Source organism: Felis catus, chromosome D4, assembly GCF_018350175.1.
Source record: "Felis catus isolate Fca126 chromosome D4, F.catus_Fca126_mat1.0, whole genome shotgun sequence".
NCBI classification, from domain to species: domain Eukaryota; kingdom Metazoa; phylum Chordata; class Mammalia; order Carnivora; family Felidae; genus Felis; species Felis catus.
This window is the reverse complement of record NC_058380.1, coordinates 94,577,959-94,597,527: the sequence shown is the minus strand read 5'-3', so window position 1 is coordinate 94,597,527 and position 19,569 is coordinate 94,577,959. Positions and strand designations below refer to the sequence as shown.

The 19,569-nt window shown below is 64.0% G+C and overlaps 2 protein-coding genes across 4 annotated transcripts; one reads left to right on the top strand and one right to left on the bottom strand.

Moving 5' to 3' along the window:
* The first annotated feature begins 62 nt into the window (after positions 1 to 62).
* CACFD1 (calcium channel flower domain containing 1) lies at positions 63 to 10,552 on the top strand. Of its 2 annotated transcripts, XM_023242985.2 has the most exons (6): positions 63 to 275; positions 3,255 to 3,327; positions 4,755 to 4,880; positions 7,716 to 7,823; positions 8,331 to 8,426; positions 8,609 to 10,552. In XM_023242985.2, exons 1-5 carry the CDS (start codon positions 155 to 157, stop codon positions 8,419 to 8,421), a joined length of 519 nt encoding a protein of 172 aa, XP_023098753.1. In that variant the 5' UTR covers positions 63 to 154; the 3' UTR covers positions 8,422 to 8,426; positions 8,609 to 10,552. The 2 variants fall into 2 exon arrangements, with proteins under 2 accessions (XP_023098753.1, XP_023098752.1); XM_023242984.2 differs by having other exon boundaries at positions 8,331 to 10,552.
* Positions 10,553 to 10,933: 381 nt separating this feature from the next.
* SLC2A6 (solute carrier family 2 member 6) lies at positions 10,934 to 18,344 on the bottom strand. Of its 2 annotated transcripts, XM_003996039.6 has the most exons (10): positions 18,153 to 18,344; positions 17,483 to 17,645; positions 16,196 to 16,402; positions 15,500 to 15,599; positions 14,757 to 14,968; positions 14,224 to 14,376; positions 13,463 to 13,571; positions 12,865 to 13,050; positions 12,508 to 12,653; positions 10,934 to 11,806 (listed from the first exon to the last, which is right to left on the bottom strand). In XM_003996039.6, the coding sequence occupies exons 1-10, from the start codon at positions 18,242 to 18,244 to the stop codon at positions 11,651 to 11,653; spliced, it is 1,524 nt and encodes a 507-aa protein (XP_003996088.1). In that variant the 5' UTR covers positions 18,245 to 18,344; the 3' UTR covers positions 10,934 to 11,650. The 2 variants fall into 2 exon arrangements, with proteins under 2 accessions (XP_003996088.1, XP_044898700.1); XM_045042765.1 differs by lacking the exon at positions 17,483 to 17,645 and having other exon boundaries at positions 18,153 to 18,287.
* Between the last annotated feature and the right edge of the window lie 1,225 nt (positions 18,345 to 19,569).

Genomic DNA, 19,569 nt, shown 5'->3' with positions numbered 1-19,569 from the left:
GCGCGAGACCCTCGGGCGCACCCGCCACCGCCCTGCGAGCCCCGCCCCTTATGCTAATGAGCGGCCGCCTCTCCCACAAGGCAGCGCGCCGGGCCAACGCGGCCGGCTCCGGAGCCCTTTGTGAGGGTGGCGGGCTGCGCCAGACAGCGGCACCATGAGCGGCTCGGGCGGGGCGTCGACAGCGTCCGTCAGCTCCGCGCCGCCCGCGCAGGAGGAGGGCATGACGTGGTGGTACCGCTGGCTGTGTCGCCTTTCGGGGGTGCTGGGGGCCGTCTGTGAGTACCCGGCCCGGGGGAGGGGTCGGCCTCGCCGCCCACCGCGCATGCGTGTTCGGCCCCGCCCCTCCGGCGCGCCCCCGCGGGGAGGGGCTGGTGGGGCGGGGGGCGGTCTGCGGTGGGTGGGCGCGCGCGGAGCGGACGCCCTGGCGGTTGCTATGGTCCCGGCCCCGCGGCCCGGGCTCCCGCGGGGCCCGCGGCCCGGGCTCCCGCGGGGCCCGCGGCTGGGCTGGCGGCGCTGGGGACATTCCAGGAGGGAACGTGAACTACCGTGGCCGAGTTACTGCCCCCCGCGCCGCATCTGAGCGCCGGGACGGTGCGTGCGGCCTCTGCCCCGGGGGCTTTCCGAGACCTCCCGTATATTGCCGGGAGAGCGCAGGACTGCCCGGCCGGGAGGCAGCCTCACCTGTTGGCGCAGGCGGAGGCCCCCTTAACCTTTGGGCCAAGGCTGTTTAAACATGGGCGGGTGGTGCCCGGGCACAAGTAGTCCTCGAGGGAGGGCCGGGCAGTGAGCATCTGGGTTCTCACTGTCCACTCCGAGGCCAGTGCGTTCCCTCTGCTGTCGACTCTGCGTAGGCCACCGCTCCTCTCCCCTCCTCATATCCCCCCAGCGCCATCCCGACACACATCTTGACCTCAAGTTGCACGGAAGCCAGGCTCTTTTAGCCCCCCCCCCCCCCCCCCCCCCCCCCCCCCCCGCCCAAAGAACACCGCTAGGAAGGCAGACCAACTGCAGGAGTAAAATGAAGCTCATGTGGCAAATACGTGTCTGGTCTGTTCGAATGGTCTGCTGTCCTGTCCTGCGGCCCTCACCTTTGGGAATCACTGGAGTGGGTTTGAACAGTGCCCCTTGGCACAGAGGGCTGGAGCAGGGCAGATCCTGATCAAGTCGGCCGGAGGGAACACCGCTCAGGGTCCCCTGCCTGTCCCACAGTCGTCCCAGGTGGCTGGGTGCTGGAAGGAAGTTCAGGGGTGCAGGGTTAGGCGTGTGCTGTGCAGAAGGGCACACCCTTATCCAGAGGTGATCATGGGACAGGCCCTTCTGCAGATCCCAAAAAGGCCCCTGAGTCCCTGTCAGTGCTGTCAGAGCAAGCATCTTTTTGACTTTGTAGGCGAGACTGGCGGCTCAGGATCAGGCTTTAGATAGGATCCTCTCAAGTGTGGCTAGTTGTTTTCCTTGCAGACGAGAGTGGGGGTCCTGTAGGGAGTGAGGGGGCCAGTGGTGGAAAAAGGAAAGGTTCTGCCTGTGGCCTCCGGGCCCTCACCCTCCCTCTGCCTTGGATTCAGCAGCCCTGCTGGCTCCCGGGTTAAGCCTGGTCTCCCATCCCGTTCTGTGCTTCTTAAAGTGAGGTACCTGGGCCGCCCCAGGAGTTCATGGTGTTGGGGCTACTCCAGAAGCATCAGGAGAAACTTGTGTCCGTTTCACCTGAGTATTTGGGGGGAGGTGATTATTATGCAAATACCAAATAGGAGGTCGCAGGGTGGGGTGCAAGGCAAGAGTTTTAGGGATGCGATGCGGGGCGCCCCGCTGGCTGAGTCAGTAGAGCCTGCGACTCTTGATCTTGGAGTTGTGAGTCCAAGCTCCACATTGGGTGTAGAGATTACTTAAAAATAAAATCTTAAAAAAGTTTGAGTGATGAAACAGGAATTCAGATAAGGGCTGTGCTTCCAGCTGGTCACTTTAGGCAGAACGTCCGGATCTCCAAGGGGTGAGACACCCTCCGGGCTGGATTGTTAAAGGACTCCTTGCTGCAGCCTTCTTTCTGGGTTGAAACCTAGTCCTCCCCTAAGGTGGGCTGTTGGTAGGACAGTAGGGGCAGGGTCAGAGCTGGAGGAGAAATGCTGACTCAGCAGGGGCATTGTGTTGTGGGCACTCAGGTCTGTGTTCTGTGTCTCTGGGGAACCTTGCTGCCTGGAGGCTAATGGGACGAGTCCAGGCTGAGTGCCGCTAGTAGGCAGAAAGTACCTCTGTCCCTCTAGGAGACCTTGGGACCACGCGAGGGCAGGCCCCCTGCAGTCTGGGTTCACTTCGTCTGGTTTCATCCTCCCCCTGCAGCCTGTATAGGGTTACCTGGGAGAACAGCAGGAGAATTCCAGGCCCAGGCAGGGATCAGGTGCCAGGCGAGCTGCTGCAAGTTTAATGAACTGGCTGCTGATTGCTGCCTCGGGGCCCAGCTTCCAGTCCCACCCCAGCTATGGCCCTGGGCAGGGCTTTGCTTCCAGCTGGGAGCCTGTGCCTGGGAACTGCCAGTTCTTGGTGAAGCTGGGCTGCTGGCTGTAGGGAGAAGCGAGGGGAGTGTGGCACACCCACCCCTCGGGGTGCGGTTGGGAGCACTGGGCGAGGCTCCACACTTGGGACCCCGGAGAAGCCACTTTCAGGGCTTGGTGTTTCAGGGGTGGCTGGGCCGGGCTGTGGCACTTGCCCGCACTCAGGGGACAAAACAGGTCTCAAAAAGTGACGAGGACGTCCCCAAGGTTCTTCAGCTGGTGTGCAGGTCACAGCTTGGATTGTGACCCAGGTCTGCCTGGTCCCAATTTTTGTTCCCAGAGGGGCAGCAGGCCTCGCCCCAGCAAAATCCAAGCCTCATTTTTGGCGTCAGAGGCTTCTTGCGTGGCCAGCCCTGTGAATGGTGACACCTGCCTGAGCCCGAGGCCTGAGATCCTCTTCTCTTTTCACGTTCGATGCCTCGCGGCGGGTATTGGTACAGCTGGGGTGCGGAGGCCGGCCCTCCAGGCCCTGGACCGGAGACAGGGTGAGATGCCCTTGCAGCCGGCCGCACCCTTGCCGCGGGGTCTGGGCCAAGCCGCCTCGCCTCTCCCAGTCTGGGTCCTCACCCACGACGTGGGGCACTTACAGGGACCTCGCTGTCTCAGATGGCAGAGTGCAGTGCTGGGTGTCGGAAGGGGTCTGCCAGGGGTCTTCCCTGGCAGGCTCTGTCCCTTCCTGCCTGCTAATTCCGGCTCCTGTCTGCTTTCAAGCCTGCGCCATCTCGGGCCTCTTCAACTGCGTCACCATCCACCCTCTGAACATCGCGGCCGGCGTGTGGATGATGTGAGTAGCCCCGTGACTGTCCTGCCCCATGGGGCTGGGGGCACGTGGATTTCTGGTCGCCTGGCGGGGGTCTTCACCTCCTTTCCACCCTGCCGTGTTCACTTGTCCTGATTCTCATTAGGGCCAGGCCAGAGGGGACACTCACCCAGGCCTCCGTTGGGTTTAGGGCCGGGGTCACAAATGCCTCCCGAGTGTCCACGGAGCGAGACTCTGCAGGCACTGTGTCTGCTACCAGGGGCCTGGCCTGTGGGAGCTCGGGGGCCGTCAGGGCTGCTGGAGGAGGCTTGGTGGAGGCTTGGTGTCTGGTGGGATTGGAGTCAGGTGCTGGGGGCTCCAGGTCGGAGGTGGGCAAGCCAGATGGGGCAGGTTAGAGCTGGTGTGGGACCAGGGGCTACAAGGCCCCAGGTGAGTTCCCTGCCTCCCTCCTGCCTGGGTAGCCCGATCCCGTTGGAAGGGAAGGCGGAGGGGGTGGGGTGAGAATCAGCCAGTGAAACTCTGGCCGTGCCTGAGCCACCTGCGCGTGAGAAGTGGCTGTGCACCAAGCATCGTCGGTGCCCACGTGGGGCTTGGCCTGGGAGGGACACAGAGGTGGACAGGGTGGGACCCTGCCCTCAGGGAACTCAGGCCAGTGGTGAGGCCTGTCGGAGCGGGGCCCGGAGGCCTGTGCTGGCCAGAGGCAGTCAGGAGACCGGCCGGCCTGGATGTGGGGGGGGGGGGGGGCGGGGGTTGGGAGGACTGGCCTGTAGCAGGGGGCTTGTGAGTTGTGCAGAGTCCCTGCTCTGGGCTCAGGTGGGCTCCCGGGGCACCTCAGCTTGGGTTCTGTCCCTGGTAGGTAATGAGGGCACTTTCCTCCGAGGCTTGGGGTGGACGCAGGCTTGCTGTGGCATTCTTTGAGGGCCCGGCGTCTGTGACTGTGACCCAGCCGTGGAGAACAAAGACTGGAGCAGACCCCCTCGGTCTGTCTCCGTGGCTTCACTGTCCCCAGCCGGAACACAGGAAGGAGGGGCAGGGTACGGGGCTTGCTAGGTGCCCTCCTCCCCGTGTGGGCTTCCCAGGGGTCAGCCCCCAGTGACTGTTGTGGACTGATGACCTCCTCCTGGCCGTCCTGATGGGTGAGCCACTGCCGGGGACAGCTTTCCCCGCGCAGACGACGATGTTGGTGACAGTGGCGGTAACGGGGTGGCCGAGGGGCGGCCGGCTCTCTGCAAAGCGCCCTGTGTCGAGGAACCCCTCCGCGTGCTCACGGCAGAGCTGAGGGGCACCTTCCGAGACAGGAGGGGTGAAGGGAAGGCTCTGGTCCTCGGGTGGGGAGCGGCTCCGCAGAGGTGCTGAGGGGGAGGTGGGGGAGGGGGAGCGGCACTCTGGTGGGCATTGGGGCCCCCCTCCCCGACCCTGTCAGCCCACCAGCCTCTCTCCCCGCCCTCCAGCATGAACGCCTTCATCCTGCTGCTCTGCGAGGCGCCCTTCTGCTGCCAGTTCATCGAGTTTGCCAACACGGTGGCGGAGAAGGTGGACCGGCTTCGCTCCTGGCAGAAGGCCGTCTTCTACTGCGGGTGCGGGGCCCCCGGGTGGGGCTGGACGGTGCGGGGACTTAACCCTCCGGGGCCCCCGACCCGGGTTCCCGGAGTCAGGGACCTGAAGGGCAGGCGATGGCCAGCGGGCCGGGCTGGGGGGGACCTCTCGGGGAGGGCGAGGCTGCGACGGCTTCGTGCAGAGTCCTCCTCCGACGGTGGGTGTGGCGTGTGTGACCTTGCGTCTGGGGGGTGAGCCCACAGCCGTGGCCGCCCGCACTTCCTCAGGGAGAATGGGTGCCCTGCAGCCTGTACGGGCTAGAGAAAAGTGAGCGGGGCCTGGACCTCTGGCCCGGGGTTTGAGAGTTGTTAAATCGACCCTGGTAGGCCCAGCGATGTGCTTCCGTGCAGCCTTGCACGAGGGGTCCATCCCGACGCCCCAGCACGAAGGCAGGTCGCAGAACAGAAAATATTACCTGCCAGTGGGCTTCCCTCGATTTGCCTGGTTCTAACCGCAGATTCGCCGGGGGGCATTGTCCACCTGAGTCATGAGGCTGAACGAATTTCAGGGTGTGTCCCATGCACGGAAGCTTCTAGAACAGTGCTGGTGCACAGGAGGCCCTTCGCGGCTTCCGACGGCAATGGTTACCATGATTTCGGTTATCTTTAGCAATAAATGCGGTGATCTCGGGACACCTGGGGGGCTCAGTCAGTTGAGCGTCCTACTCTTGATTTTCACTCAGGTCATGATCTCGTGGTTTTGTGAGTTCAAGCCCTACATCGGGTTCTGTGCTGACAGCTCAGAGCCTGCTTGGGGTTCTCTCTCTGTCGCTCTCTCTCTCTGTCTCTCTCTCTGCCCCTCCCCGCCTCTCAAAATAAGTAAACTTAAAAAAAAAAATAAAAATAAATGTGGAGATCTTTATTCCCGGGTTTTTTCCCTTCGTGGAGGCCAGTTGCTTTGACAGCAGGAGATGTGCATTCCATTCTAGAGCCGCTTCCTACTGGGTCTAAACCACAGAGGAATAGAGGTTCACAAAATACTATCTGCCATCATGCCCCTTGCCTTGATCTGTATTTAAAAAATACTAACAGTAATATACATTTACTGAAAATAACTTGGAAAATATTAAAGCTTTGCTGCTTGGAACATTTTGGTATGTTTCTGTCTGTTAAAAAACTTTTTTTTTAATAGTTTTTTTTTTAAGTTATTTACTTTGAGAGAGAGAATGAGAGAGAGAGAGAGAGAGAGAGAGGGAGAGAGAGAATCCCAAGCAGGTTCTACACTGTCAGTGCAGAGGCCAGCGTGGGGCTCGATGCCACACACCGTGAGATCATGACCTGGACTGAAATCGAGAGTCAGATGCTCAACTGAGCCACCCAGGCACCCCTGCAGGTTTTTTAAACTTGTTTCTCACACAGTATGACCGTTAGAAGTAAATTCGTGTCCTGCTCGTTTTCACTTAATACCGCGACGTAAACGTTTTCAGGATCGCCGGTAAAGACTTCATAAGATTACTTTTACTGACAGGAATGTTTATTCCACTGCCTGTGTCATGCTTTCTTCCTCTGTAAACAGTGGTACAGGTTAAATCAAACCACAGCAAACAGCGATGAGCAAAACTTTTCCTGTGGTGCTTTCCCTAGGATAGATCTCTCCTTGGGCATGGAATTGTTAGGCTGTAGGTTAGTCATTGGACAGATTTCAGAATGCGACTGACTTGCTTTCCCAAGAGGCGATCAGGGTTTCTGCCTCCTCTCCACCCCGCTGGTGCTGCCCGTCTCGTGTCTGACAAGAATTGAGCTGTTTTTCTGAACGTTTTTACTAATCGCATTTTCCCTCCTGAAAATGTTCCAGTTTACTTCTTACCTACTGGCGTCTCAGTGTTTCACTCAGCAAGTTATGTGTTTCCTATAGTGAAGATTTCTTAACCCTTTGTTCTACTTCTCTCAGACATCTTTCCAGCCGGTTTCCCTTTAATTTTGTTCTGATAGAAGGTTTCCCCCTTGGTCTTTTTTTTTTCTTTCTAATTCCCCCCGTTATTCTTGTACTACTGAAAGATTTTATAAGCACAGCAAAACCTCACGATCGCATGTCCCGCCTGAGTAGAGAGGCAGGCGGACTTGCGGCCCAGTGTTCGCCTTAGCGTGCGGGGTGTGCGTGGGCGGGTGCGGCTGCTGGGCCAGACGGCTTCGCCCAGGGAAGCCACGGGACAGAGCGCTGGTCCTCCAGCTGCGTATCTCCCTGGCCTAGTTAACCCACTGCCACGGGGGTCTGGAAATCCCAGCCGGAATCGAGTCAGCCCATGGACACTCGAGCCAGAGGGGACACCTGCCGCCAGGGGGCGCCCAACCGTGGCGGGGACCAGAAGGAAACCCCTTGCCTTGTGCGGTTCACGCTCTGGGATCTCTCTTGTTGAGATAAGGCTGGTTTCACTGCACCACGAAGAGCTGACCTTTACCTGGTGCTGATGCTGTTCCAGGCACTGTGTGCGGAGTTCACACGGGAGGAGTTCGGGAACTTGGCCCGTCACAAAGCCGCTAGGGAGGAACCGACAGGAGATTTTCGGGTCGGCCTGTTCCCCGAAGGGGTGGGAGGATGACCCCAGCGCTGTTTTACTCGTGTACCACAGACCCTTCCAGAGGTCTGATGAAGGCTTGGGGCCTCGCCTCAGAAAGTCCACGGAACTTCGCAGACAAGTGCACGGGTGTCTAAGGACTGTTTGAAGCCTGGCCGTGACCCTGTGTCTGGACCGATTTCTGGGGACCCTTCCTGCACCTGGCTCTCTGGGAGGGGGGCCCTGGGTTGGTCTGGGGAGCCTGGAAGTCATATGGCAGCCGCAGGGCAGGGTACCGCCTTGACCTGGGCTTCTCTCCTAGGATGGCCATCGTCCCCATCGTCATCAGCCTGACCCTGACCACGCTGCTGGGGAACGCCATCGCCTTCGCCACTGGGGTGCTGTACGGACTCTCGGCTCTGGGCAAAAAGTGCGTTTGCCTCTCCCAGCCCCTGGGAGGGATCTTCGCATCCTACCTCCTGTAGTCTTCTCAGTGCGGAGGGTCCAGGAGGGGCCCCTGGTGTCCGTCTGTGGGAACGGGCACGGCAGTTGTCAGTGACTCTCATCAGCGTCCCCAGGGCGTTTGCCGCTAACGGGAATGAGAGCAGGAGGGTTCGTGGGCTTCCTGGTGGCCTGGCTGTGCCTCGCCACAGCCGACAGCGGGGACGGCAGGTCTGCGGTTCGGCGGAGCCTCTTCCCGTCCAGCGCCCACGCCTGGCGTCCCAGTCAGTTGCCGCCCCCTGCTTCAGAGCCCGGGCTGCAACTCTGAATCCGAGATCCCGGGCAGCCTGTGCCTCTCTCAGAGGCGGCCATCCTAGCAGCAGGGTCTCTGGGGACACCTGCTGTCCCTGCAGCTGAAGCCTCGGTCACAGGCCAGGAATCTGCTGGGGGGTGGGAGGACTGGGCGTCCCGCGACACTGACTCGCTGTCTCCCCAGGGGCGACGCGATCTCCTATGCCAGGATCCAGCAGCAGAAGCAGCAGGCTGATGAGGAGAAGCTCACGGACACCCTGGAGGGGGAGCTGTGAGGCAGGTCAGGTGACCCGCTCCTGCCCGCTCGCCCCTGGGACTCTGTGTGAGCACAGCCTGCAGGGATGAGGCCTGGAGCGTTGACCCTGGAGAACAGCCTGGAAGAGGAGCCTCTGCCTAGCTCCTGTCAGCCCCCTTACACCTGTCCCTACACCTGGAATCCTCTTCTGTCTTCCCTCTCTCCAGATCTGTGTCTCCTGCCCTGGGCCTTGGCCAGCAGCAAGGAGACCGGCGGTGGCAGCAGGCAGGCAGCGTGGGCCTCGGGGTGACCCAGGCCGCAGGACTGGAGGCAGAGCGGAGCCCGCAGTGGCTGCGCACCGGCGGCCCGCCTGGCCCCGCCCCTCGCAGCTGGAAGCAGGCTGCCGGGTGGGTGTCCGGACTCACACCGCTCGCAGGGCCGCAGGGCCAGGAGGAGCTTCCTGGGGGATGCCGGTCCTGGCGTGAGCTGGGAGGCACGGCAACCTGGGCAGGGGTGGGGTGAGCCTCCTGTGGCTCTCCCTCGGGGCAGGGCAGCGTGTTGCTGCCCCCGGCCTCGTCCCGCTGCCCAGGCCCCTCCCCGCCGCTCTGCTCTCCGCGGGAGCCCACGGCAGTCCCGGGATGCTCCTCGAGTGCCCAGAGCAGCGGCTGGCTGGCTGGCTAGGCAGCGCCCCTTCCCCAGTTCCCGGGAACCTCGGACAGGCCACTCCGGGACGCTTGTCATGGGTCCTCCCCCACGGCCCCCAAGGGCCCGGTGCCAAGGAAGCGCGGAGGGCAGGCTCTCCCTTGCCCCGTGGGGCTGCTCGTCCACCTGTCTGTGTGCCCCTGCCGTGGCGGCCGTGGCCGGAGCCCAGGCAGTGGGGCCGAGCTCCGCCCACCTCCGTAGTCCTGCTGGCCTGGCCCCTACTCTGGTCTCTGGGGAGCTGGGCGGGGGCCAGAGCCGCCTCCACCACCACGAGCTGTGCGCACCGGGTGCCTGGCCCGTGTGGGGGGCCTGAGGAAGCCGCCCTGGCGGGGATGCACACTGTCACCCCGGCCTCCCTCCATCCACCGTTCCTGGTGTCCCCTGTGTGTTTCTCCCTCGGCCCGCTGCCTGCCCCGCCAGCCCGACCGGCGCCCAGCTGCCAGGCGTGTCTGGTGGGGCCTGGCTGAGCCTGGGCGGTGCTGGGAGAAACGGGCTGGTGTGGAAAAGGCTCGGTCTGGGGCCCAGCTCCCACTCGTCCTTCTCCCAGGGCCCCCGGCTGGGCCCTGCTCAGAACCCCCCCTTTGTTGAAACCACCCCTAGAGCTGTGTCCAGATCCTTATTTCCCAGAGGGAGCCCTCCTCCCCGGGGCTCGTTAGCGTTCCTCGCAGGAGCAGCACTCACTGTCCCGGGGGACGCGCACAGGGATCCTGGTCTGTGGCAGCCCCCCGCAGCCTTCCAGGGAGCCCGACCAGGCCGAGCCCCGGGGGGCGGGCGCGGGCCCTGCGGCGTGGCCGGCGGGTGGGACACGTGCCTTCAGGGGTCCTCTGGGACCACCTTTCTCAAGCCAGCGCAGGGTTCAAAGGGCTGTGGGCTCCGGGCCTCTCCAGGCGGGCGGGAGTGTGTGTGTGCGTGTGTGTGTGTGTGTGTCTGCTGTGTGTGCCGTGGACAAGACCGTCTACCTCCCAGGAGGGGCAAGGGCCCTGCCCGCCCCTCTTGGCTCATTCTTATCTGGGAAGTGGGACGCGGGGGTCACTTCTGCCTAGCCCTCCTGCCCCTGCTGCAGGGGCCTCGCTGGCGGGGGTCTCCCTGCTGCAGGAGGGGAAGGGCTGGCTGTGTGTCCCGGAAGGTCGCACCTCCGTTCTGTCAGCAGGTCTGCTGGGGGGGGGGGGGCTGGAGGCAGGTGCAGAGGTGGGAGGGCCCTCTGACCCCTCAGTCACAGGCAAGAATGGACATGCTACGTGCCCGAGGTTCCCAGTGAGTGCAGCCGAGCAGTCCCGCAGCCGGGGATCCCATCCCCCGCCCATGTGGGCTGCCGCCCGCAGGGAACATCTGTCTGTCTGGGTGGCAGAAGGGGCTGGGCTGCCAAGGCCCACGGCTGCCTCAGTGGGTCTGGACTCTGCCTTCTTGGGGTCCTCGTTCACGCTCCGTGTTTAACTTGTCTGAGCAATAAAGCCTGGCCGTGGTCTGAATGCTCGCTCGCGCACTCTGCCTGCTCCTTTCTCCCTCTGATACCGTAAGAACGGGGGCCGGGATCGCTGGTCCTGGGAGGAACTGCCATTTTATCGAGGACCTTCTGTGCTGCTGGCCCTGTCCCAGGTCTGCTGGCAGCATCTCAGACGGGCAAGTGGCTTGTCGAGGTCGCACAGCCGGGAAGGGCCGGGGCCTGTCGGACGGGGCCGTCGCGTGGCCAGGCTGTCCCTCCCGGGCTGCCTTGCCCCTTCTCTCTGCCTCCCTGTGACCCCACAAAGCGGGCCTTGCCTGGGGCATTAGGCCATGGTAGCCTTGGCTGAGAGTTTGGGTCTGGCCGAGCCTGGCTGCTGTGTGGGCTCCCCCACCTACAACAGACCCCGTTCCCTTCCACGCCAGGGCCGAGAGCCTGATTTATTTTTACAAACGGGGTGAACACGGTTTACAGACAGGGGCACTTAAGAGCCCTGTTCCCAGAGATCGGGTGGGTGTAGGGGGAAGGTCTGTACTGGGCTTTGTGCCCTGGCCTGGGCGTCCAGAATGTTCTCTGTGGCATCCACAGCTTTCAGAAGTGCAGATCTGTCTTCCTCCCTGTGGTTAGGACACTCAGTGGTGACTAAGTGATCGGAACAAAATGGCACAACGACATCCTCGTGTGGAGCCGTCCACTGCCTCTTGCCCTGCCTGGCTCTGTCCTCATGGCAGCCCTGTGTGGGGGCATCCTCTGAGCCTGAGTAAGGGCCAAGGCCCTGGGGTCACCCAGCAGGGCCTTGTCCTGGACCTTGGGCTGTGTACTCCCCTGCTCAGCCCCGGCTTCATCCTGGACCCCGGGCCACGTACTCCCCTGTGGCCCATGGCTGTCTCCTCTGCCAGCAGGTCTTGGCCGACGAGCGTGCGGCACGGCTGAGCTGGGGCCCAGGCTGGGGCCCAGCCTGCCCAGAGCCAGAAGCGCACTCGGGGGGGCCTGTCATGCTTCTGTCTGGTCCTGGGCTCCGTCTGATGGCATGTTGCTGTCGCCCCCTGGGCTTGGGGTTCAGGCTTGTGGCCAGCACAGAGGCCCGGCGTCCAGTGCTTGGCCCCTCCCAGGTGGGGACCCTGACCTAGTGCAGGAAGGACCTCCTCCCAGTGCGGAAGAAGGACTCGATCTGCTCCAGCGACCGGCCCTTGGTCTCAGGCACGCAGCAGCCGGTGAACAGCAGGTTGACCAAGCAGATGGCAGCAAAGAAGAAGAAAGGCACCTGGAGGCCAAAGGCATTCTGGGGACATGGAGGGAATGCCTGGTCACACGGGGGCTCCCAGCACGCTCCTGCTTATCCCAGCAGGCCTCTCTGGGCTCCACAGCCTCCCGCAGGAACTGCAAATGCTTTAGTCATTCCCCCCCTCCCCAGTCCCGTCCCCCAGCCCTCAGGTCTGGGGCGGCCTCCCCGTGGTGCCGGGCCCCAAGGACTTCCTCCACTCGAGGGCAGCAGCCTGCCCAGGCCTGGACCTGGGGCCCGGACCTTTGGTCTCAGCCTTGGCTCAGACCCCCCCCCCCCCACCTCTCTCCCTCGCTGCCCGGTGCTGCCACCACAGCCTGCTGGGAGCGCACTCCACACGCCCTCCTGCCTTGCCCCGAGCTCGTCTGTGCCTCTCTGCTGGGGCTGTGCTCGCTCTGGGTTCCCCCGACCCTGCCCTGACCCACTGGCTCCACCAGGGTAGGCACCGGCCGAGCTGCCTGGGGAGGGGTTTGAACCAAGTGTGTGTGTGTGTGTGTGTGTGTGTGTGTGTGTGTGTGGCACGGGGGAAGCGGGCACAGAGCCGGATGTGGGCTGACCAGCAGAGATCCATGCTGAGAGACCCAAACTGCCATGTGGACAAGTGCGGCCTTCTGGGCTTGGTCCCACCCTGGCCCGGGAGGACGTGTGTGGCACTTAGAGGCCGTGCCGTTGAAGCCCTGAGCTCAGCCCCCGGCACTCACCACCACCAGCAGGAAGGACTTGGTGAGGGCGAAGGCGGTGAGCCAGCTGACCAGCACGCAGAGCCCCGAGGCCACCCCGCGGGCTTGCAGGGGCAGGATCTCAGACATCAGGAGCCAGGTGATGGGCCCCCAGCCCATGGCGTAGCCTGCCGACACAGGGGACGTGGGGCCTCTTCTGCCTCCACTGAGCTGCCGAGACCCCTCCCCAACCACCCTGACAGACCAGGACAGCGGTGCCCTGCCCGTGCCCTAGCACGTCCCCCACACCTAAGCCCCAGACGGCCCCTCTCTGGCTGGCCTTCGGCCCTCCCGGCTCCCGCCCCCCGCCCATCCTGGTGGGGTCACGGCCACACCTACCCATGATGAAGAGCATGGTGGCCACCAGGGGCACCAGGGTAAGGTAGCTGGTGGGTGCGGCCAGGGGCTGCTCCGTGCCCCCCAAGGGCGCACTCTCGAGCTCCACGGTGCTGTTGGGAGTCGGAGGCTTTGGACCGAGGTGGACATACAGCCCCAGCGTCAGGTTGGCAGCAAACATGATGGTGGCTGTGGACAGACCGGTGGCCCTCGGAGGGGCCGGGACCGTCTGAGCCCGGTGCTTCCTCAGCACCCCGCACCCCGTGCGGCCCATTTCTCATCCAGGCCGCCGTCGTGGCCCGTCTGCGACCGGACACTTCCTGCAGAGCTCTGACCCTGCCCGCGTGTGAGCTGCCGTCACACCCACCGTGTGGCTCACAACTGGCTCGTTTGCTCCCCCAAGCCCCAGCAGGTCTTTCTGGAGCAGCTCGTGGCCGCCAGGCCCTGTGCTGGGCGCTGGTGGGGGCAGGGCCAGCAGGGCAGGTCTGACCCAGCCATCCCCCCCCTCGCCCCGGGGCTCCCAGTCACGGGGGCCGGCACACCCTCGGCGGCGGCGGCTGCGGGAGGAGTGGGCCAGTGCAGGGGCCAGGCCGGTGCTCACCTGAGACAAAGAGCAGGACCTTGCGGCCAGCCAGGTCCATGGTGAGGGCAGCAATCAGCACGGAGAAGAGCCTCACGGCCCCCACAATGGCTGCGTCATCCTTCGGGGGCTGCAGGGAGGGAGCCACCGGGGGCTGAGGGACCCTGGCCTGCTGCTCCCGTCCCACCCGTCCCGCACACGGCGCTGCAGGGCGCTCAGACGCCAAGCCGTGGCCACAGCTCCTTCGGCGCGTACCATGTGCCGGGCACTTCCTCTGCTCACCCAGCCGGGCCCCCTCAGCCAGGGCGCACGCAACTGCCGCCCCCGCCCCCGAGCCCAAGGCCAGCAGAGAGTCCGGGCATCACGGTGACTCGTGGGACTGCACTGTCACTAATCTCTAAATCTCATCTCCCTTTGAGCCCAGGACGGGCCGACGGAGGCCCCCTCTCTGCTATCTCCATTCTACAGAGGCGGAAGCTGAGGTCTGCAGGGGCGTGGCAGATGCTCCGAACCTGGGGGTCCACGGCCCCCCCCTCCCCCCCGGGCTCTCTCTGCGTTTCTATACAGCGGGTTCCTCTGCAATCCCGTCTGGCTTAAGACACGTGAGGTTACTCGCAAACGTTCTTCTGAGAACAGGTGCAGGGCACAACAGCGGAGAGACCCCGGCGGGCTCCACACGGCGCATGCGCCCCCGACCCGAGGTGCGGAGCAGGTGCTCAGTAAGGGACGGCCCCCGCGGACACGGGGGGCAGAGCTGGGGCGGTGTGGGGCCCGGGTCTCACCAGCAGGACGGCGGTGCTTTCGAAGATGGGCTGCAGGTAGACAAGGATGGGCGTGATGCCCGTCAGCTGCTGCAGGAAGCGCATCAGCAGGGCGATGACGATGGGCCGGTACACGTGGGGGCTCCGGGCCTCGGCCCACGACACGCGGGTGCTCTGCGAACGTGAAGCTGCTCCTGAGGCGGCTGCGCCCGCCCCTCCGGCAGCCCCCACCCTGCCCTGGACTCCCTTCTCCCTTCCTCCAGGAAAAGACCCTGGGCACTGAGGCGGTCCGGCCACAGACCCCCGCCCGCCCCAGGCTCTTGGGGGAGCGGGTGGGACAAGGCAGATGTTTGCTGGCCAGGATCTCCGGGTGCCCAGGCATCGGCAGCGCGGAGCACGTGCTCTGGGTCGCGGCAACGCCTCCCCTTCCCCTCGTTCTCGGAGGTGGGATCCACCGTCTACCCCCCCACCCCCACCCCCCCAGGACGAGCCGCCAAGTCTCCGGCCCAGTGGCCGGCTGCACCACCCAGGGCCTCGCACCCACCCTCCCGCACCTGTCTCTGGACGTTGTCCTGGATCTGCGAGAACTCCCAGCGGATGTCGGTGTCGGCCCCGCGCAGCCAGGCCAGCGCCCGCAGCGCCTCCGCGTCCCTGCCCCGCGACAGCAGGAAGCGGGGGGAGTTGGGCATGAAGCTGAGCAACAGGGTCATGACGAGCACAGGCCCTTCCCCGGCCACAGCCAGCCAGCGCCACGGCAGCAGGAGGCCTGGAGGTGACGACGGGGTGAGCGGCCGGCGTCCAGGCTACGCGTCCAGTCCCCTCCTATCGATGCCTCTGAGCGACCTGCTCTGTCCTCGAGCGCTAGTCCCAGGGCCGTCTCCTACAGGAAGCCTACCCTGCTTGCCTCAGGCCTCCGCGGTCTAAACCAGGAGGGGCTACAGGGATGGCTTGGCCTGAAGGAGGTTCTCGGAGTGTCTCAAGGGCCACGGCAGGGGGACGGCGGGGTAGACGGAGCAGGCAAGGCCCCGGGCTACTATCTCCAACCCCCCACCCCACCTCAACTGGATGTACCCTGCTCTCTTTTCCACATGGGCTTCCCATGTGACCAGAGAGAGGCAGAGCGTTGCCTAGAGGTACACAGCACAGTGCTGGCTGAGCAAGTATCTTGTCCCCCAGCTCGGGGTTTGCTCTGGGGCACACTCGCTGCCTTTCCACCCACGGCTGCTCAGCAGCGGCACCCTGTCACCCGCCCGCCTGCACACAGGAGGCGCTCATCGCTCATCTGGACAATACTTGCCAAGGGCGTAGAGGGACAGTGACCCGAATACTGCCATGAGCTGGGGCGTGGCCCCCAGGGCCCCACGAACACCCGGGGGAGCAATCTCAGACACGTACACCTGCAAGACACATCGGCCCGCACGGCCCCTGGTGAGAGTTTAGGGTCCGGGGCCCGGCCCGAGACGGGAGAGGTGGCCCTGTGAACCTCGGGAGGTGAGAAGCGGGGGCTTCAGGTGGGGTTCTTATCCTGATCGGGACTCAGTCCATTTCCCCGTCAAGGGGGCGGAGGCACTTGGCTCTGAAAATGGGTGGCCTGAGGTTGGGAACTGGAGCAGACTCTGGTTCCACCCCCGCCCCCGGGCACCGCTGCCCCCTTCTGGGCTCGCCCTGGGCCTGACATGGCACGTGGGGAGCTGTGGGAGGAGTCCGAGGGATGGCTCGGGGCAGACACTTCCCCTTCCCCCCTTGCTTCGTGCAGCTTTTCTCCAATTGAGCAATGGGCCTGATTGTCAGGAAACGGGGTAGGAACTATGGGGAGTCCAGAGTGAGGTCAGCTGGGGCCAGATTTCCCTGAAATGGGTTGCCCTGGTGGAGGTAAGCTGAGGCTCCCTGGCAAACATAACCCCCGCTGACCAGATGGCCCGAGGGTCAGGAGGCTTTAGCAACACGGGGGCCAACTCGGTGCCGAGGCGGCGAGGGGCGGTCCTGGCCTTACCGGGATGCAGGCAGCTGTGAGCCCCCCGGCGAAGCCTGTCATCGTCCTCCCCAGCAGCAGCATCCAGAAGCCGTGGGCGCCTGCCATGAGTGCGTAGCCAGCTGCCGAGGGTACGGCTGAGAACATGATGCTGAGCTTCCGGCCCAGGAGGTCATTGAGGACCATGGCACTGAGGCCCCCAGCCGCCGCGCCCAAGGTGAAAACGGACTGCAGGAAAGGAGTGCACGGCAGACACGTGTGGGCACCCCGCACTCCCACCCCACCCCCCATCAGAGCCTAGAGGCAGCTGCTTTTCCAGGCCGACCGTGGGATCCTGGGGTGCAGGACTCAGGCCCTGAATGGTAGTGAGCCTCCCATCTCCAGGCGTGTACAAGCAGCATGTGCATAGCCGTTTCTTAAGAGGTGCCACCGTAGGGAGGCCTGCTCTGCAGAGGATGTGGGGCCGTGTGTCCATGGTGGTTCTGCTCAGCTGAACGCTTAAAAGTCTGATACTAGAGTATAGCAGACAGGAGTATTCTATAACCTAAAGCCCCTGGCATTTTTAGACTTGGGGATTCTTGGATTCCCTGTAGAGTGGAGTGAGTAGGATCCAGTCAGTGACTTGGGCACATTGCTTGGTCTATCTGAGCCTCAGTTTCGTTAGCTGTTTTATGGGGGGGGGCAGGAGTACCCACTCTTAGGGTTGGCCCCGGGAGTTAACCAGCTCTCACGTAAAGTATCCAGCACATCCCTGGCGCATACTAAGTGCTCGGCACACACTGGGTATTATCTTAGTTACTATGTTGTCATTGTACATTTGAGGCTGCTAAGATTGTAATTCTAGAATTCTGGGACTCTTGGGGCCTCTGCTCTTCCCTTCCACTCGCCCACACTCTGTCCTGGGACCCCCCTTGCCCCAGCTGGCACCTCTTTCCATCGGCATCTGATGCCCTGTCCCCCATCATCCAGAGAGGCGTCTGCTCTGCTGTGACCGCCCGGCTATGGGTGGCGGGGGCAGTCTGGGGAGCCCTCAACCCCCCAGGGGTGAGACCTGGAGGGGCACCTCCCCACTTGTTCCTTCCCACACCTTCTCCTTCAGCTCTCACTTCCTCCTTCTATTTCAGAGCCATCATCTGGCCTCACTCACCCACTGCCCCTCCTGCGGCCCAGCGTGATTGGGGTGGATGGGGGAGGGGGAAGACCAGGGCCCTAGAGGGGGCCCCACGCCTGAGATTTTGGGCGTCCCTGGCTTCGTGGGTCCCTGCTCACTCTGCCCTGCCCATCTCCAGCTCAGAGCATGGCTCTTACCCCAAACCAGGATGCCTGGGTTTTGGTCAGCCTCAGGTCTGGGTCCAAGGACAGCTCCAGAGCAGGGATGACAGGGGACGTGTAGACCAGGGCGTACCCAAAGCTGAAATTGCCCAGCACGGCAGCAAAGGTAGCCAGGAACACCCTCTTGTTCTGTGGGGCCCTGGTGGGGGGGTGGGCAGAACGATGAGGTCTTTGAGTTCCTCCTCCCCCAACTGCTGAACAATGGCTGCCCGCTCAGGCTGTGAGGGCAGCGCTTGGCGAGGGCTGGCTCCGGGGCCAGACTGCCAGCTCCCGGAGCCTGAGTGTCATCTCGCTTGGAGAATTCCCCAGGACGGTCCCCAAAGCCCATCCCCGTGGCTGAGGCACGGGTGAAGGAGCACTCTTCTCTAGAAGAGGAGGCTTGGTTTCCGCCGCCTGAAGCTTGCCGTGTGACCTTAGGCAAGCCCCTCGCCCTCTCTGGCTTTCACTCACCCTATCTGAGGCAGTTGGGGGCTGGGCCCGGTACAGGGGGTGGAGGTGGGGGTGGGACAGCTCCTTAAATAAAACGGGGGTGTCTGGGGGCAGGAGGGGACCAGATGGACCCTTGGTGGACACTCATGGAAGGTCAGAGAAGGCCCAAGGCGGAAGCCAGCCCCTGCCCGCAGCCCCCATGTCCAGCGACTCTCACCCGACTCGCGTCCTCTCCCCCGGCGACGGGGACGACTTCTCAGGGAAGGTGTCATAGTCCGGGCCCTCGGCCCCCAGCAGCGGCTCCTGCATGGCCGGCCCCTCCTGGCAGTGTCCGTGCCGCCGCCGCCGCCGCCGCCGCCGCCGCCGCCGCCGCCGAGTGGCCGGGTGCTGGGGGACAGCTCCGGCCGGGAGGCGCGTCGGGCCGCAGCGGCGCCGAGCATCCGGCCCGGGCCGCAGCCCCGCCCCTCGGCCGCGATTGGCTGCCAGGCGGCCCTGCGGCGCGGGCGCGGGCCAATGGGGCAGCCGCGAGCGGTGCGGATGCTCGGGTGCCGGGGCTGGGCGCGGGCGGGGTGCGGGGCCTGGCCGGGCTTTCCCGGGGCGCGGACCCGGGGACGGGCGGGGTGCGGGGCTCGGCCGGGCTTTCCCGGGGCCGGAGCCCGGGGGCGGGGCGGGTGCCGGGGGCAGGGCTCCGTTGGGGCTTTCCGGCGGCGCGGCCCTGGGGGCGGGGCGCGGACTGGGGCGCGGAGCTCTGGCTGGGGGCGTGGGGGCGTGGCTGGGCTTCAAATGGGCGTCACCCGTGCCTCGTGAGCCCCCCGAGGACCCCCTGGGCTGGCCCCGAGGATGGGCACCCCGCCCCCAAGGAGGAGACTCGACAGCCTTGCGGGGCCTGGAGGCAGAGCCCCTGCGGATTCGTCCGTGTGCACATGTGGGGGGACTGCGGACCACCTTCGGGTCCGGCGCCCGTGGCTCCTCCAGGCCGGAGGAACCGAGCCCCGAGGGGCGCAGCGACTCGCCAAGGTCATAGGGAGAACCCTGGTCTCCAGCGAAGGCAGGACTCCGTCCCTGCTACCTCGCGTCCTGAGTCACCGCTGGCCCTGCTTCCTCCCCTCCAGGGACGAGGTGCATTCGGCCTGAACCGCATCCCCGACAGCCAGTGTGTGTGTGTGTGTGTGTGTGTGTGACCCAGAGAAGAGAGGGTGGTGGCTCCAGGGGCAGAGACTTGCATTTTCCCCGTGTCTGGTCTTTTTTGATTGCAGGAATAAACGGCTTGTTGAGAATCATCCAGGTAATAAGATAAAATTACAAGATAAGAAAAGCAGAAACTGAATATCCCAGGAAGCTCCCCCTCCAACAACAGCACAGTCACTGGGGCCCGCTGCTCCCTGTGGGCTTTTTCCGGGAGGGGCTGGATCCCACCCCCTTCTGCTGCCCGGCCGGGCCCCGTGTTATGTTTGAACTGATCCTTTGTTGTTGAACACTTAGGTTATTTCCAAGTTCTAGCTATTGTAACAGTGGGTTGTTTGAAAAAGGTGTTCTATAGGGGTGCCTGGGCTGCTGAGTCAGTGAAGGGTAGGACTCGACTGCGGCTCAGGTCTCCATCTCACATTCGGGTTGTGGCATCGAGCTGTGTCTGC